Consider the following 17,055-nt stretch of genomic DNA (forward strand, 5'->3'; position numbering starts at 1 on the left):
TTTTTGGTCATTTAGATGTATGTGTCTAAGGTCATTCTTATTTTATTGATATGGAACATGAGATAAAAAACGAAACAAGTACCATATGCTACAATGAACAACCAGCAAAAAGTAACAAACATTTTTTCAAGGTAGATAGGTGAAAAAATTATAATGCCAGCGTACCTGCCACTGCCTTATTATCAAAATCCATAATTGCTTGTTTGTACTAGAAAAAAATTCATAAAACAAGTGATACACTATGCCTATAAAATACAATACAAAAACACAAGAGCACCAAATACTCAAAAGAAAAAATCTTTAAGCAAAAATACACAGGAAAAGTTACATAAATCTCAGACAACATTAAGCAGTGAAAAGGTATAGAAAATAGTTTTTATTTTATTTTTTAAATAATTTTATTGAGAAACAAATAGGAATGAGATAGTTTCACAACCAATTACTGGCACATTTTCAATAATTATACATTGCATATTGTTGTCTTAGTGGTTATTCATTGTGCAAGATGCAGACCTGATATCCTGTTTCAAACACGATTAGAACAATTCTATTCACTGAATTAAGAGAATGCAGCTGTGTATCTATCCTATTTTGAACATACAGACACAAAATGGTCATTCATTTTATTCCCCTTTTTTGATTAGTTTTGTCAGAGAAGGGCATTCCAGAAAATAGATTTTAGTATAGATTTTAAAAGCAATGAAAGGAGGCAAGAAGAACTTCTATGTACACGAAGTAGTCCACGACTTAGGACGTTTCACGACAGCGATAACGTCCTCAAAAGACGGTAGCGTTGTATCTTCGGAAGTCAGTTTAGAATTTGCACAAGAAAAACCTGACCAACAGAAGTTCACTACAATACCTGCCAAGGCCGGGAGACGGCTCAGTGGAATAAGCGCTTCTCTGGCAAGCGCAAGGGCCTGAGTTCAAGCCCCGGTTCCGCAAAAAAAAAAAACCCTTCAAAAATTTGATCTTCAACAAGGAACATTACTCCAAATAGATGGCCTGAAGTGAGAAAATAAAATGAAAAACATAATTACATTTAAAGTATTGTTTGCATAAAATAATTGTAATAAGTTTATAAATAATTGTAAGCAAATATTGTCATACAGTATTTCAACATTGATGTGGAAATTCCAAGTTAAAAAAATAAAACAACTAAGGGCCAGTCTGATAGCTCAGCAGACTAAAATGCCTGCTTAGGCAGAGTGCAAAACCCGGGGTTCAATCCCTGGTGTGCCATGCTGGCCCTGCCCTCCGAGATGGCGATTGAGACGGGGTATGGGGGCACATGCCTGTAATCCCAGTGCTTAGGAGGCTGAAAAACAGGAGCATCACTACGAGTCCAATTATGTAGTAAGACCCTGTAGACCCTGTATTAAATGCAAAAAAGAAAAAAAAAAACTTAATAAATATTCCCCTATGCTTACAGGGAGACAGATACAGAGGTGCTCATTAAAGGATTTCTTATAACAGCAACATCTTTGGAAATAATAAATGTTCATTACATTAGAAAAAGCTTATGTAAGACACAATCAATATTGCTTGATCAACTCTGCATGCCTATATCTTGTAATCTGAGCAACTACTTTAAAGACAATGATGTGCAAGCTGGGCATGGTGATGGCACACACCTGTAATCCCAGCACTCAGGAGGCTGAGGCAGGAGGATCCCTGTGAGTTTGAGATTGTCTGGACTACAAAGTAAGCTAAAGGCCAGCCTGAAAACTGCATAGTGAGACTCTGTTTCAAAAAGACAACAACAACAACAATAATAATAATAAAATGCAAGGGCCAGCAAGATAGCACACCTGGCTAAGTGCCTAGGGACAACATGGTGCATCGGCCACCAAGTCCGGTTGTGGCAGCTCACGCCTGTAATCCCAGCACTGGGGAGGCTGAGACAGGAGGATCACTACGAGTCCAAACCGTATAGTAACATCCTGTGCCAAATACATAAGAAAAAAGTGCAACAACCATTGTTAATTTATGATCATTTTGTTTTGAAATGCTGTATCATTGTTTTATTTTTTCTCTTTAAAAAAATGAAAAACTCAACTGCAATTTCTTAGTCTGGACTGTACTATTATATTTCAGTACTGTTAAAATTCTTTAAAAGATCCACATTCCAATCTCATAAAAGTCAATATTAAAAGAACACATTGTCTACATCTCTTTTGGTTAAGCTAATTAAAATCTCAAATCTGCTTATTTTAACATTTACTGAAGCTTGTATGTTGACTATTTCCCAATTTATTTAGGAATTTGTCTATTATTTTTTACTGCTGTATATTGTTTTTGCTTCGTTTTACAAACAAATTGTGAGAAAAAATAGTTATTTAGTTTATTTATTTATTGCATTTTAGGGAAGGGTCTACAGGGTGCTCAGGTTCTCACTACGAGAACAGCCTTGTAGTGATCCCATTTACAGCCTCCTAAGAGCTGGGATTACAGGTGTACGCCACCATGCCCAGTCTCAACTGCCCTCTCAGTGCGCCCCGGGTTGGGGCCGGTACGGCAGGCCCAGAGATCGAACCCCCAGCCCCTGCACCTGCTTGCAGGTGCTTTAATCCACTGAGCTCTTTGGCTAGCCCTGGGAAAGATATTTAAAGTTGGGGATTTTCCAGTCAGAGTCAACTATGTTTAATTCTAAGGTGTAAGTGTTGCCCCTTTTAAAAACTTTCATTTTAGGTGTTAAAAACAATGAAAGATAGTCAAATCCCACATGGTGAAGGTTTTTCCCGTTTGCTTGTAGGATTTTTTTTTTTAAATTTATTTATGTGTGTGTGTGTGTGTGTGTGTGTGTGTGTGTGTGTGTGGGCAGCTCAGCCCACCAGGGGGCGGGGCTGGCTGGCATGTGGTGCTGCGGGATTGAACAGCGGTCCCTGTGCTTTGCTAAGCTTGTTCTAAGTAGGTGCTTTAGACCACTGAGCCACGTCACCAGCCCCGCTTGTAGGATTTTAATAGTTGTAGTTGCATTCAGATTTTTAAGCCATTTTGGTATGATTTACATGCGTCCTGGAGGGTAGAGATTCGCCTTCAGTCATATGCATTTGGGTACTCATTTTCCCAGCACCATTTGTTGAAGACTGTGAAGACTGTGCTTATACCATTGTTTAGTGCGGGCACTCCTGTAAATAGTAAAATAAAATAAAACAAAACAAAGGCAGCTGGGCATGTTTGCACACACCTCCTAAAACTTTGGGAGGCTGACAGGAAAATGTGAAGTTTGAATCCAGCCTCGACAATTTTGCAAATTAATGAAACCCTGTCTCAAATTTTAAAATAAATAAATAAAAGACCTGGGGGCACAGCTCTGTGAAGGCGGTGAGTTAAAATCCTAGTGCCTTCCTCCCAAATCGGCCATATACGCAAGGGTTTATTTCTGGACTCTACTCTGTTCCATCGATTTGGACGTTTACCTTTATAGCCATTACCTCACTACTTAATTACTGTCACTGCTCTGTGCTGTTTCAAAATCATGGTATGAAGCCTGCAACTTTTTTCTGCATTTTCAAGGTTTCTTTTTTTCCACTGTATTTGATACAGGGTCTCACTATGTAGCTAAGACTACCAGTGATCCTCCTGTTTTCATGTGCTGGGGACCGAACCCCAGTCCCTGCTTTTGCTTAAGCAGTGCATAGTCCGCTGAGCTATCTCGCCGGCCCTCAAAAGTGTTTTTATTGCCCATCTTTCCTTGAAATTCTGCAGGCTTTTAAAGTTTTTCCCCCACTGTACAAAAGCTGAGATTATCCTAAGGACTGTACTGACCATGTAGCTCATTTTTGGTACAATGGATATTTTAACAGTATTGTCTTCTACTTCATGAATATATTTCTTTTTACTTGTATGTGTTTTTGCTTTTTTAAACATATTTAGTGCAGGGTCTACAGGGTCTCCCTACACAGATGGGACTCAGAGTGATTCTCCTGTTTTCAGCCTCCCAGGCACTGGGATTATAGGCGCGAGCCACCATGCCCAGTCTCAATTTGTCTCAGGGCGCCTCAGGGGTGGAGCTGACACATCACGTAGGGATCGAACCCTGCGGCTGTGCTCGGCCTAAGCAGGCGCTGTAATCCCCTGAGCCCTCTGGCCGGCCCGTCTTCGATTTCCATCAGGAATACTTCATAGTTTTCACTTTTGTGGTGGATTAACTACTGGTCAACTGATGACAGCGAGCACTGAGTCAGCATGGTGCTGGGTACGGAAGGCCTGCCTGAGGACTGTTGGCAGCGGCATGAAAGGAGAACTGGGCGGGAAGAGGGTGTGCTGCCGCTTCTCCTCCGGGAGGCGCAGGTCACACGGGCTTTCCTGCGAGGACCTCAGCTGCTCTCGTCCTGGGGCGCCCCAGGCCTCACTGGGGCTGCAGACGGCTGTGGTTCTTTCGATGGGAGCCGGTCGGGCCTTAGAGCATTGCTTTCTGGCTCCGCGCAGATCCCTCAGCTTGCTGGGACAGACCCTTCTTCCCTCTGGTGCACCTTTTTTTTGGTACTGGGACCTGAACTTAGAGCCTCGTGCCTACCAGGCATGCACTTGCGCCGCTAAGCTGTATCATATCATGGGCTCCGGGCTTCCAGCTGGGTTTGTGGACGCGGTCACGCTCTCGGTCTTCAGCTGGACTCACGCAGGACACGACCACGGATCCAGACCCTCAGCAGGATTCTTCGGGTCTCTAGTGTGTGGACAGACCTCTTGCACTCTTCCTGCGTATTTTTTGGGTGAATGTTAGAAAAGTCCTATAAATTGTGTGTCTGAGGCTGGGGGGATGGCTCAGCAGCCTAAACACCAACTGGCGAGCGTAACGGATCTTCCCTAGCAAACTCCAAGTGTCCTTCTCTAAGTATATTTTTTCCTTTTTGGTCTCACAGAAAATGGAATTGTTCTCTTAATTATTTTTTATTGTATGGTCATTTATGGAGTATAGGAGTACAACTAAAATTTTTTTCATTTTTTTGTGACTAGTACAGGGTCTCACTATGCAGTTTGGCCTCATCGCGATCCTCCTGTTTTCAGCCTCCCCAGCGTGGGGATTACAGGACTGCAGCACCCCGCCTGGACTCTTGTCGCCTGGCTCAGCATGCCCCGGGGGCAGGGCCGGCACTGCGTCCCAGACTGGGGATTGAACGCTGGCCCCTGCGCTTGCCAAGGCGGGCACTTAGTCTACAAGTGAAATTTGAGGAGTGATACATACTAAAACTGTAATTCATTCATGTTAGTTCCAATAAGAATAGGTTTCTGAATCTTTAGGACTTTCTATGTATACAATCTATCATTTGTGAACAGAAATCATTTTGATTCCTTTAATTTCAATGGATTTTGTTGATTGCTGTCTAGTACTTCCAGTATATTTGTTTCGCTCTTTTCTCGTTGTTGGAACAAATATCTGACACTCAAAATGAAGGAAGGAAAAGTTTATTTAGCTCAGTTTGTGGAGGTTTCAGTCCACACTCGGCTGGCTCCAGGGCAGAGACCTTTCGTGGCTGCCGCAAGGAGCAGAGAGCAAAGGGCAGCGGCAGCTCAGGCAGCTGGCCAGCCTCTCCTCTCCTCACGCCCTGATGCAAATCACCTGCCCTCCGGAGGGAGGTGCAGCACCACAGCCACAATCATCACAAACCCCAGAAGCCGCCCATGACTGCACAAGGCTTTGGGGGGACACCTACGCAGAAGCCATGACAATGTTAAAAACAGTAATGGTGAGAGGGGATCTGTCTTCTGATCCTAGAGGAAAATTGTCCAGTCTTTACTACTGATTAAGTCTTTTATGTATGACATCTATTATATTGAGGAATTTTCATGTTTTTCTTACAAAATTGTTAGAATTTTCAAGTATTTTTCTGCAGCAAAATTAGTTTTTGTCTTATATTGTGGTGTGACATCACATTAATCTGTGTACACAAGTCATGGATTTGAATATAAACCATTTGGATGTATAATCCATTGAATGTGATTAATTTGGTTAATATTTTAAGATAGAGCATCAAAGTTTATCAGATAATGCTTCACAGATTTCTATTTTGTGGCCTAACTTACTGCTAAAAGTTTTATTTTGTATCCCCTCAAAATAGGAAATTTACTAGCCCAGAATTTTTGTATGATGTAAAATCATCTCATTTCTGAGAAATGCACAGCCATGCCCTGCTTTAGATTTCTTGAAGTTTTTGTTGTTGTTCTTAATACATATTTGTGTATTAAATTAAATGAATGTTTAAGTAAATCTTTGAACTGCATTTGTGTATTGAGTTTGAAATGAAAGACTGTATTTTGGGAGATGGCTGCGCTACACTGACGCAACACCCAAGCTCAATACAAAGGTGAGCTTCCTTCCTCTCTCGTTTGCTGGAACCTGAGGATCTGTTGCTACACATGGCAAAGAGGATTAAGTCTGCAGATGGAACTGAAGTCAACTAGCTGATGAAAAAAATGGGATACAGTGACCTAGTTTTCTTGTGTAACTGGTCTTTCATTTTACATTCTAGGACTTTTCAAAAACTCTTGTACAGTACGCTAAGCTATGATGAACTCAACTTGTTTATCCATAAGCCTTAATTCCTTCCTCAGCTTCAAGACACTTTTGCTGAATACATTATTTCTGTATTTTCTTTAGTCCTTTACATATACCATTCACCTACCTCTAAATGTGGAAGTTCTTGCTGAGAAATCCACTGGTAACCTAACATTAGCTCCTTTTTATTGAAGTTTCTTTTGATAATGCTGGGTTTTTTTTTTTTCCCCTCCGAATGCCTTCAGGGCAGGTTTGGCTGGCTTGAGTTGTGGGGATCGAACCACAGCATCCTGAGCCTGACTGCCTTGTTGAAGCAGTCACTTAAAGAACTGAGCTAAGGGGCAGGCCCAAGGGTTGTTATTCTTGAGTTTTATTGTAACACCTCTCATTGTAGGTTTCCTGTATTTGTATCACTTGGGAGCCGTTGGAGTTTCTTGGTTTTGCGTGCCAGTTTCTTTCCTTCTAAGTACTCAGATTGCCAGATATTTTGATTCTTTAAAGAGTTTCTTTCAATTCTTAGGATGTATTCATTACAGTTACACATACCGAATTAACAAACATTTCTTAGCACAGCTCCATATATGTGTTTCGTGAACACTGGAACAGGAAGATAGGTATTTGATTAAGTATCTTCCTTAGCATTTTATTAAAAGTCAGGATCAAGTGGGTATGGGAGTGGAAGAAATGCAAAGGACCAGGATGTCGTATGTGTATGTATCAACTCCTCACAACAAATCTACTGAATATGCATCACAAATATGTATTAAAAACAACAGCAAAAGCTTACTTCAAGGAATCTAAAGCAGGGCACGGCTGCTCATTTCTCAGAAATGAGACGATTTTATATTATACAAAGGTTCTGGGCCAGGCAACCATTTGATTTTAGGTATAAAAAAAAGGAAGAAAAAAAATTCCTTTACATAATGTCACAGTCATAAGGAAGACATCTGTTAGACATCAGTACTACAGACGCTTTATGTACTGTAGGTGTATGGCTCCACAATACTGCTAGAGTGATGTTGTTATACCCAAATTATAAATATGGAAACCAAGGATCATAGAGATGTTTTGACTTGTCAAAGTCAATTAAAACTAAGATTTTTAAAAAAAAGTTATAGTACTGGCTGCAGATAGTAAGGGCCTTAATTGTGGGTAGGTTCACAGAAATTAAAAATTAGTTAACTGGCCCCTTCACCAAAGCTGAAAACATTTAAAATTGAAACAAAACACAAATTAAATAGGAAAAATCTTTGAACTGAATTTGTCCGAAAAAAAAAATCATAAAATTAAAAAATAGAATGCCTATAAATAAGTACTATGAGATCTCATGTCAGTGTTACCTGAGGTGGCTTATATTTATTCTTGTTACCATACCAAGCACACAAATCATGATACAGTGCAGGAAAATAACTTTTTATTATGTAACTTTTTATATACAGTACAACTATATACAACTATTTTGTATGTGTATAGGTCTACAAGTTTTGACAAACACATAGTACATAGCCATAAAGAACACAGATTATGTCTCTCACACCTCCAAACTCTCAGGTCCTTTTGTAGTCAATTCTTTGATCCACTGCTGGCTCCTCACAGCCAGTGGTTGCTTCTTGGTCCTACAGTTTGCCTTCATGCATCATGAAAAACACATCATGCTTTTTGAGTTTAGCTTCTTATATGTGAGGTGTTCAAGATAAATCGTATTAGTTCTTGTAGCAGTCATGGCATTTTAGATAAACTTCTTGTAGATGAATGATAGCCACCTATATGTGTTTCCATTTTGAAAGGTGAATAAAAGTCAACTCCACAACACTACAGAGTAAATCAGATAAAAAATAAACACAAGTAAAAAAAAGAAATGACAACCATAATGAAACAATTGCTCAGCATGACTAAGAGACATAAAAAAATGATGGAAGGCTTGAATGAAAAATATAGGAAAAATTAGAAGGCATGAAACAGATTCAAAGAAATACACAATAAGAATTCCACTGAAAACTGGCAAAACCACTTGAATGAAACTGAAGACACACTTTCAGACCTTTAAGGCATCCTAACAGCTAGTGACCATGAAAGAAAAAATCTTTTAAAAATAATAAGGAACCAAGAAATAACAGTTCAACAGCTTCAAAATGATGCAAAGAAAAAACATGTAAGACTGACTGTAGGAGTCAATACAAATGACACACAGGAAAAAGACTATCTGCAGCAGCAATAGCAGACAATTTCCCAAACATGGAAAAAGAATCTGACACAAAGGTTCTTGAGCCATGTAGAATCCCTGGTAGCCATAACCACAATAAACCTATACCCACACAGATAATAATCAAGATCTAGAAACTCGATATAAGAACAAAATGTTAAAACCTGTTACAGAAAAGAAACAGATCACCTACAAAGGAAAGCATCAGAATCAAGGCAGACTTCTCAACAAAAACCATCAAGAGCCTGGAGTGAAGTATTTCAAGTCCCGCAAGAAAACAACTTCAAACCCAGATTGATAGCCCTTGCAAAACTACCTTTTAAGTTAATGGAGAAATTAGATACTTCCACAGTAAAGAATAAATGAAGAAATTCATGATCATCAAACCAACCCTACCAAGAGCACGGGAACCTGTACTAGAATGACATAAAAATGACCACCATTTCAAGAATAACAGAAGGCAACCATTAAGCAGGGCAAGCAAGGGAAAAGTAACAAACCAACAGCAGGAAAATACAACAACAAAGATAAGCCAATATATATTTATAATAACCATCAACGTGAAAAGTCACAATTCACAGATGAAAAGAAACAAACTGGCAGGATGGCTCAACAAACGAAATCCGACAGTATGCTGTAAACAAGAATGTCCTTTTAACTCATAAGGAAATTCATAAATTGAAAGTCAAAGGATGGAGAACAACACTCCGTGGGACAAGAACCCAGAAAAAAGCAGGACTCGCTATTCTGATCAAATATGGGAGCACCCAAGTATATAAGACAAATACTAATAGATATGAAAGATCTAAAAAGCAGTGACACAATCATTAAGGAGGGACTTTCACATAGCACTGTCACAAAAAGACAAATGAACTAGACAGAAAATCGGCAAATAAGTGCCAAAACTGAAACAAATTTGTGAACAAATGAACTCAGTGGATCTTCACAGATGGTTCTACTCGACATCATCAGAATTCACATTCCTCTCTCAGCTGCACAGTCCCATTCTCAAAAGCAGATCAGATACTAGCACACAGAGCATGCTTAGATGCAAGAAAACCAATTATCCCATGCATATTTTCTGATCATAGTGCAATGAAATTAGAAATTACTGACAAAAGAAACCACAAAAACTCCATAAACAAATACAAATTCAGTATCCTCCTGAACAACCAACATACCACAGCTGAAGTCAAATAAAGTAAAGACCGGAGCAGAAATTAAAACAACTGAGACTAAGAAAATACAAAGAAATAATGAATCAAAGAATTTGTTCTTTCAAAGGAATACATAAAATTGATAAATCCCTAGCCAACATTATAAAAAAGGAAAGAAAACACTCAAATTCTTTCATAAGAAATGAAGAGTGAAACCAGTAAAGATTTTGTGGAATTTCCTAAGATCATCAATATTTAGTTCAAAAATCTTCACTCACATAGTATGGAAAACACAGAGGAAATGGACAGATTCCTAGAAAATTATGAATTACCAAAGGTGAATGAAGAAGATATGAAAATTCTGAATAACTTAGTACAAGTCAATGAAATTAACAACTTACTAACTTATTCCTAAGGCAAGTAAAGATACCAAAAATCAGAAAGACCCAACCAAAAAAGAAAACCACAGGCCAGTCTCCCTAATGAACACAGACATAAAAATCCTCAGGCAGATACTAGCAAGCAAAACACAGTAAAATCACAAGAAGTTTATAAACTATGCGCAAACAGGACTCATCCCAGGAATGCAGGGATGGTTCAATATATACAAATCAATAAATGCAATACACCATATCAATAGAGCTACTAAAGACAAATGCAGGAAAACCTTTGGATAAATTCCAACACTCATTCATTGTAAAAACACTATAGAAAATTGGAATAAATGGTCTCAACCTCAATCTGATAAAAGCCATCTATGACAAACTAAACGCCAAATCACACTAATTAAACAAAAACTGAAAACTATCACTCTAAAATCAGAAACAATACAAGGACGTCCAGTATAACCACACCTATTCAATACAGTTCTAGAAATACTCCCCAGAGCAATTAAGACAAGACAGAACTAAAAGGAATAATGATTGGAATGGAAGAAGTAAACTTATCATTAGTTGCAGATGACATGATACGGTATATAGAAGACCCCAAAAACTCCACTAGGAGACATGTAGATTTAATAACCAATTTTAGTAATGTATCGGGGAAAAAAGTCACAACACTCAAAAATCAACAGCATTCTTGTGTACAAACAACAAACTCACCAATAGAAATTAGGGAAACCACACAGGTAATATTAGCATCCCAAAAAAGAAATACTTAGTAATCAATCTAACAAAGGAAGTAGAACATCTATAACAAAAACTACAGTACTCTGAAAAAAAAAGAGATCAAAGAGAATTTCAGAAAATGGAGACACTTCTTACTCATAAACAGGAAGAATCAACATTGTAAAAGTGGTCATACTCCCAAAACATACAGATTTAATGTATTCTCAATCAAAATACCATTAGCATACTTCATAGATCTAGAGAAAACACACCGAAAATACATCTGGAATCAGAGAAAGACATAGAATAGCAAGCAAAGGCAATCCTGGTCAACAAAGAAAAGGCAGGAGGCAACATAATCTTTGACTTAAAAATTATACTACAATGCTACTGTGCTATAGCATGGTACTGGCATAAACATAGACCTGAGGATCAATGGGACAGATTAGAAGATACAGACACAACTGCAAGCACACTCAGCCACCTCCTCTTTGACAAAGGGGTCAAACATGTTCACTAGAAGAACAGCCTCTTTAACAAATGTTGCTGGAAAAACTGGCTTTCCACATGCTGAAAACTAAAAGACCAATGTTTATCACCATGGACTAAACTAATGTTAAAATGGATCAAAGATGTAAATATTAAAATAGATACACTAACTACTGGACGAGAAAGGAGGTAGAAATCTTGAAGACATAGGGGTAGGCAGAGAATTCTTGAACAAAAACTAAACCGCATGGGAAATACTTAAGAATCAACCACTGGAACTCATCTTGTTAAAAAGTTTTTGCACATTAAAAGAAATCACCAACAGAATGAAAACCCACAAATTGGGAAAAAGAAAAAGTTTTAGCCAATTGGCACTCAGACAAAGGATTTTTCTCTAGAATACAAATAATTAAAAAGAAAAAAATCATACCCCAAAATGGAAAAGACCCAATCCAAAAAATGGGTACCTCAGATGAATACACCCTTTTCAGATAAAGAAACACTATGGCAAATAAATATATGAAAAAACGCTCAGCATCACTGGTCATTCAAAAAATGGAAATTAAAACAACACAGATTCTATCTCACCCCCAAAAGAATGGCTACAATCAAGAAATCTACCACTAACCAATGCTAGAGGGGCTTTGGGGAAAAAGGAACCCTTCACCACTGTTGGTGGGAGTGTAGAGTGGTACAACCACTACAGAAATCAGTGGGGAGTTTCAGGATTTGAGATCCCACTGAACCCACAGCTACTCCCCCTTCTGGGTATTTTTCTAGAACGAAGAATGCCATACCACAGAGATACATGTGTACCCATGTTTACAGCAGTGCAATTCATCACAGCTAAATCTGGGAAACTGAAACTGAAACATCCATCAACTGAGGAATGAATAATAAAGTTGTGATATTTTTACACAATGGAGTATTACTCAGCTATAAAGAAAGATAAACTCAAGGTTTTATAGGTAAATGGATGCAATTAGAGACACTATACTCAATAAATCAGACCTACATGTGTAAACATTGCATTGTCTCATCAGTGTGAGATGCTGAAAGAATAAACAAGACACAAAAGTATAAAAACCACTGCAGAAGGGAAAGAAACTGCTCAAAAGGAAGAGTCCAGGATGGGCAAAAGGAGAAAAGGATGGGATATACTTGTACACAAGCCAGCTAAGAGAAATGTACTACTAATTTTTATTAGTTCACTGAAAGGAACAGTGTTTACACTGATCAATCTTACATGCTTATACCTGGTAATCTGAGCAACTATTTTGAAGGTAACAACACGTAATAACCACTGTTAATTTCTTACCACCTTGTTTTGAAATTCTATATTGTTTTTATTTTTAATCTTTAAAATAAAAATTATAAACACTATTTTATCAGAAAGAAAATAATTTATTATATGAGGCATATCAGTGTGAAAGTTATAATATATTTCCAATAAACTGATTTAATTTTTAAATATACTTTTAAAGCTGTTACGCACAGTTCCATCGTCCAAGTAGTCAATTTCTTCTCAAGGTTGGAAAGAACTTGAAAGACACGGAACTCAGGAAAAACCTAAAATACCATAAAAGCTCATTAAAAATAATCATTATTACAAAAGTTTATCAGTTTGAAAATGACTAAAGCTTATATTTAGAAAATTAGTGAATCATGTCAGCATATATTATATAAATGCTTTATTATGAGCTAATCTGTAACATGGATAAATAAAACATTTTAATTGTGTTTATCAAGAACTCTGCTATTCTTCTATCTATAAACTTTTTTAGTTACAGGTGATAATAATCATTTCATCAATTTTGTGTCAACAAAACAGTATCTAAACTATCCTTAATTACTAAAGAAACTTTTTCAAATTAGATTCTTGGAGATTCCTATTCCCAGAGATTCCTCTTAATTACTTTAAGGATGGGTCTAGGAATCTGTATAAATCTCCAGTTTGACTCCACATTAGAATCACTTAGAGAAGTCTGAAAAATTTTAAAACGGAAGCTACATTCCAGACCAATACAATTCAGTACCTGCTCTCGGTGGAAGGAACCTAACAACATATTTTAATTTTTGTTGCTTGTCTCCAAGTTCCCAGGCCTTTCCAAGGCACAGCCAAGCTCGAGAAGCACTGATATGGGTAATTCTGTAATCAGACTGGGCATCCCTGTTCCTCCAGCACCACTGAGCTACGCAAAATCAACAGTGTATCGTCTATCTTGTTATTTCTGTTCTTACCCTTCTCTTGGTTTCTGTAAAAAACTTTATTTGCTATCTATGGTAACAGAAATTTCAATTAGAACTTCAAAAGTGAGGTCTGCTACTTAATTTGGGATTTATATGTAAAATTATTTTAACTTTCAGTATTGTTTTTTCGAAAGGCAATTAATTTGTTTTCCCACTTGAACGTTGTACAAAATGTGCAAATTAGATATATCCTAAGATAGAAACCATATGTTACTGAATTAAATTTACCCAACACATAAATAGAAGTACAAGATCACATTATGCGTTGAAGCAAATGCACACATTCTCTCCATAAGTTGACCTGATTCACTAACTTTCCTGGGAAAACTACAACCTAATGACAGAAAAGAAAATTCAACAACAAATCTAAAAAAAAAGGAAGATTCTTTCAAGCTATATAGTTTTAGAAACATTTCATTTGCACACTACAAAATTTTTTTTTTATCCTAGACCAATGCACAGAATAGGGATGAAACATTTCTAGGAAACAAAGCAGAACAAAACACTGCCCCAAAAAGGATACAACAAGAAAGGATACACTCTGCATGACAGTGCTACAGCGGAATGTACGCAGGAATGCTTCTAAAGAAGAACAGCAGAATGCAGTTTAAATGTTTTCTTATTTTTCAGCATTAGATTTAAAAAGTAATGACTTTTTTCAATATATACTTAAAATACAATTTTCCTCCAAGTTCTTTATGGACAGATTCTGGGTATATTACTACATGTACTGTATAAGTATTAAAAGCATCTCAAAGAGATTAAACACTACAGCAACATTTTCTTATTTTACTATTTGCTAGACAACAGTAACTGAAAACTTCATGTTCTAATAGTTTACAAAGAGGAAAAAAATTTCAAAAAGGAATACATTTTCACTTTCCACTATTTCTAACCATTAAATTACTTAGGTATTAAAATTATTTGTTCCAGCGACAAAAGATTCAACTGCACAAAAACACATCTTTCTAAAGTGTTAAAATTTAATTTTATATATTCAGCACAGTACAATGTTAAGAGTAAAAAAAAAAATCTTTGGGGCTGGGGAGATGGCTCAGTAGAATAAGCACTTCCCTGGTTAAGTGCAAGGGCCTGAGATCAATCCTGGGTTCCGCAAAAAAAGAAAAAAAAAAAAAAAAAAAATTAACTGCTTTGCTAAGTAGTTTTTAAAAATATGGTTCCTACACCAGCTGACCCACTGTTACCTACAAACCTACTGTTACCCACTGTTACCTTCTTCACCCTGCAGAAGCCAGCAGGGTGCCCCATGTACCCTGGCATGCCAGAGATCCTTACGAAAGAACAGCATGATGGCAAATCCTAGCTGCACCGTTAACTGGCACTACCAGTCTCCGACTTCACTTACTGAATCAAAACCTTTCGGTGGGAGGACAAAGCCGGGCACTCTGTTTTATCAAGTAAGTGCTGAAGTTTAAAATCGAATTCTTTAGGTAGAAAAAGTAATGAAAAAATAGCTATATTCTACTTATATATTTTTTAATGTACAAATGGACTTGATTCTGTAGCTATAAATTTGAAGCCTAATGGAAATCAATTTTAAGCACTAAGTTTTTATTTTATTTTTTTTGCACTGATATTTCTTTATAAATTCTTTAGATTTACCTGAATCATTATTCTATCAGACTTTTACCCTTGCTTAATTTTACTTTGAAGCAGTGCAATATTATCTTTTTACCATGTTGTGTTTACACTTACCTTTAGTAGTTTTTAACACTTCCTTTTTCCTTCTTTAGAATCTTGCTTTGGCCTGGCAGATCGAGCAAACTGCTAGTATTTTGAAATTAAGGTTTCCTTCAGGAGTATGAAAGTAAATGATTTTTCTAAATTAATTTTCAAAAACTAATAGTTTGTAAATTTACGGTATCCTTCCTGCTGCTCACAATAGGCAAGAGAAATAAGTACTAACCTCTATTATTTGTACACTTAGACATTTGCACCTTTACCTTACTGACGCCTAGCTTATAAATAGCAACCACTAAATTTATTATTTATTTATTTATTTAGTGGTACCAGGGATGGAACAAACAATAAATTTAGATGGTTATTATCTGGCTTTAAAATTCTCAAGAAGAACTGTGAATTATAATAAAATCATGAAACTACAATCACTTACTTTTTGGTGATACTAAATGTATTTCTAGACACTATCACTGCTTAGGTTTAGTACAAAGATGTACTTTTGGTTTGCATACATCAAATGCTTAGATAGGCTGAAATTCAATTACCTCACACTTCTGAACTACCTTTATTTTCCAACAGAAATCTAAGTGAAACAGTTACCTGACTTGGCTAAGGCGTGTTTCCCTGTAACTGAACAGCTCCAGCTAGAGTTCTAGGTGCTGAGAAAGCATGGGGATTAGTGTATCACACCCTTCTCTTAAAGACTATACTGAGTGGGGCAGAATGGCTTAAAGGATACAACCACCATGGGTTTTCCAAAAAGAACATATCCGTTTGCTTCCTTCAGGGCTTTCGCTGCTGCTTTTTCATTTGGAAGTCCTATGAAAGCTTGTCCTTTCATGCGACCTTCTTTCATCAAACGGATATCAAACCTACGAGGGAGAAAGATAAGCTTTAATTTGGAGAATATCAAGGAACTTCAATACAGTGAATGAAAATTTGCTGAACAAATTTAATTTTGCTACTTCAAAGTAAAAGTGATTACAAAGACTTTCTAAACTTCCGTACTGTCTCCAAGTATGCATTTCATGTGTTCACTTTCTACTTTTCACATTACTAAATAAAAATGCTTGTGATTTTAAAAATTACATTAGTAGAATAAGGTTAAAAGCAAATATGTTCTTTCAGTTGTTTTGGAGACTGAACCCAGGGCTTGCACATGGTAGACAATACTTCTGCTGAACTCCTCCCTAGTAAAGGAAACAAGTTTTATTTCACATTGATTTTTAAAGTTTCTTATAGTAAATTCAATACTACTTGTTCCAATGACTAAAAAGAAAAAAAAAAATCAAAAACAGCTGACAAGAACCAATTACAGGGAATTACAGAATTTCAGGGTGGAATGAACCTTACATGATGCCTAGACACTGACTCTGGAAACCAGACAGCCAAAGCCACAGGCTTCGTTCCTAGCAGTGTTCTGTTACCTCACCGGATATTCACTTTCAACAATTCTGAGAGAAAATTATATTTGAAAACTACTTAGTAAAATGAAATTGTGATTTACAACTTAAGCATGGCCTATCATTAGGATAACAAGAGTATAAAACAGGGCTGGAGAGATGGCTCAGTGGTCTAAAGCACCTACTTAGAACAAGCTTGGCAAGGCATCAGGGATCACGGTTCAATCCCCCAGCACCACAT

General features: G+C 37.1%; 1 protein-coding gene across 4 annotated transcripts in view; it reads right to left on the minus strand.

Moving 5' to 3' along the window:
* Positions 1-12,839: 12,839 nt before the first annotated feature.
* Positions 12,840-17,055, minus strand: part of Rnpc3 (RNA binding region (RNP1, RRM) containing 3) — a 28,039-nt gene continuing 23,823 nt past the window's right edge. For 2 of the 4 annotated variants that reach the window (XM_023721730.1, XM_023721728.1), the window contains 3 exons: positions 16,151-16,283; positions 15,427-15,498; positions 12,840-14,292 (listed from right to left, as the gene is read on the minus strand). In XM_023721730.1, coding sequence (XP_023577498.1) covers positions 15,439-15,498; positions 16,151-16,283 — 193 coding nt within the window. In that variant the 3' untranslated portion in view covers positions 12,840-14,292; positions 15,427-15,438. The remainder of the gene's footprint in view (positions 14,293-15,426; positions 15,499-16,150; positions 16,284-17,055) is intronic. The other 2 variants (XM_023721727.1, XM_004636969.2) reach the window with 2 other exon arrangements.

The sequence above is a fragment of the Octodon degus genome, unplaced genomic scaffold (assembly GCF_000260255.1).
Source record: "Octodon degus isolate 3935 unplaced genomic scaffold, OctDeg1.0 scaffold00084, whole genome shotgun sequence".
Classification (NCBI taxonomy): domain Eukaryota; kingdom Metazoa; phylum Chordata; class Mammalia; order Rodentia; family Octodontidae; genus Octodon; species Octodon degus.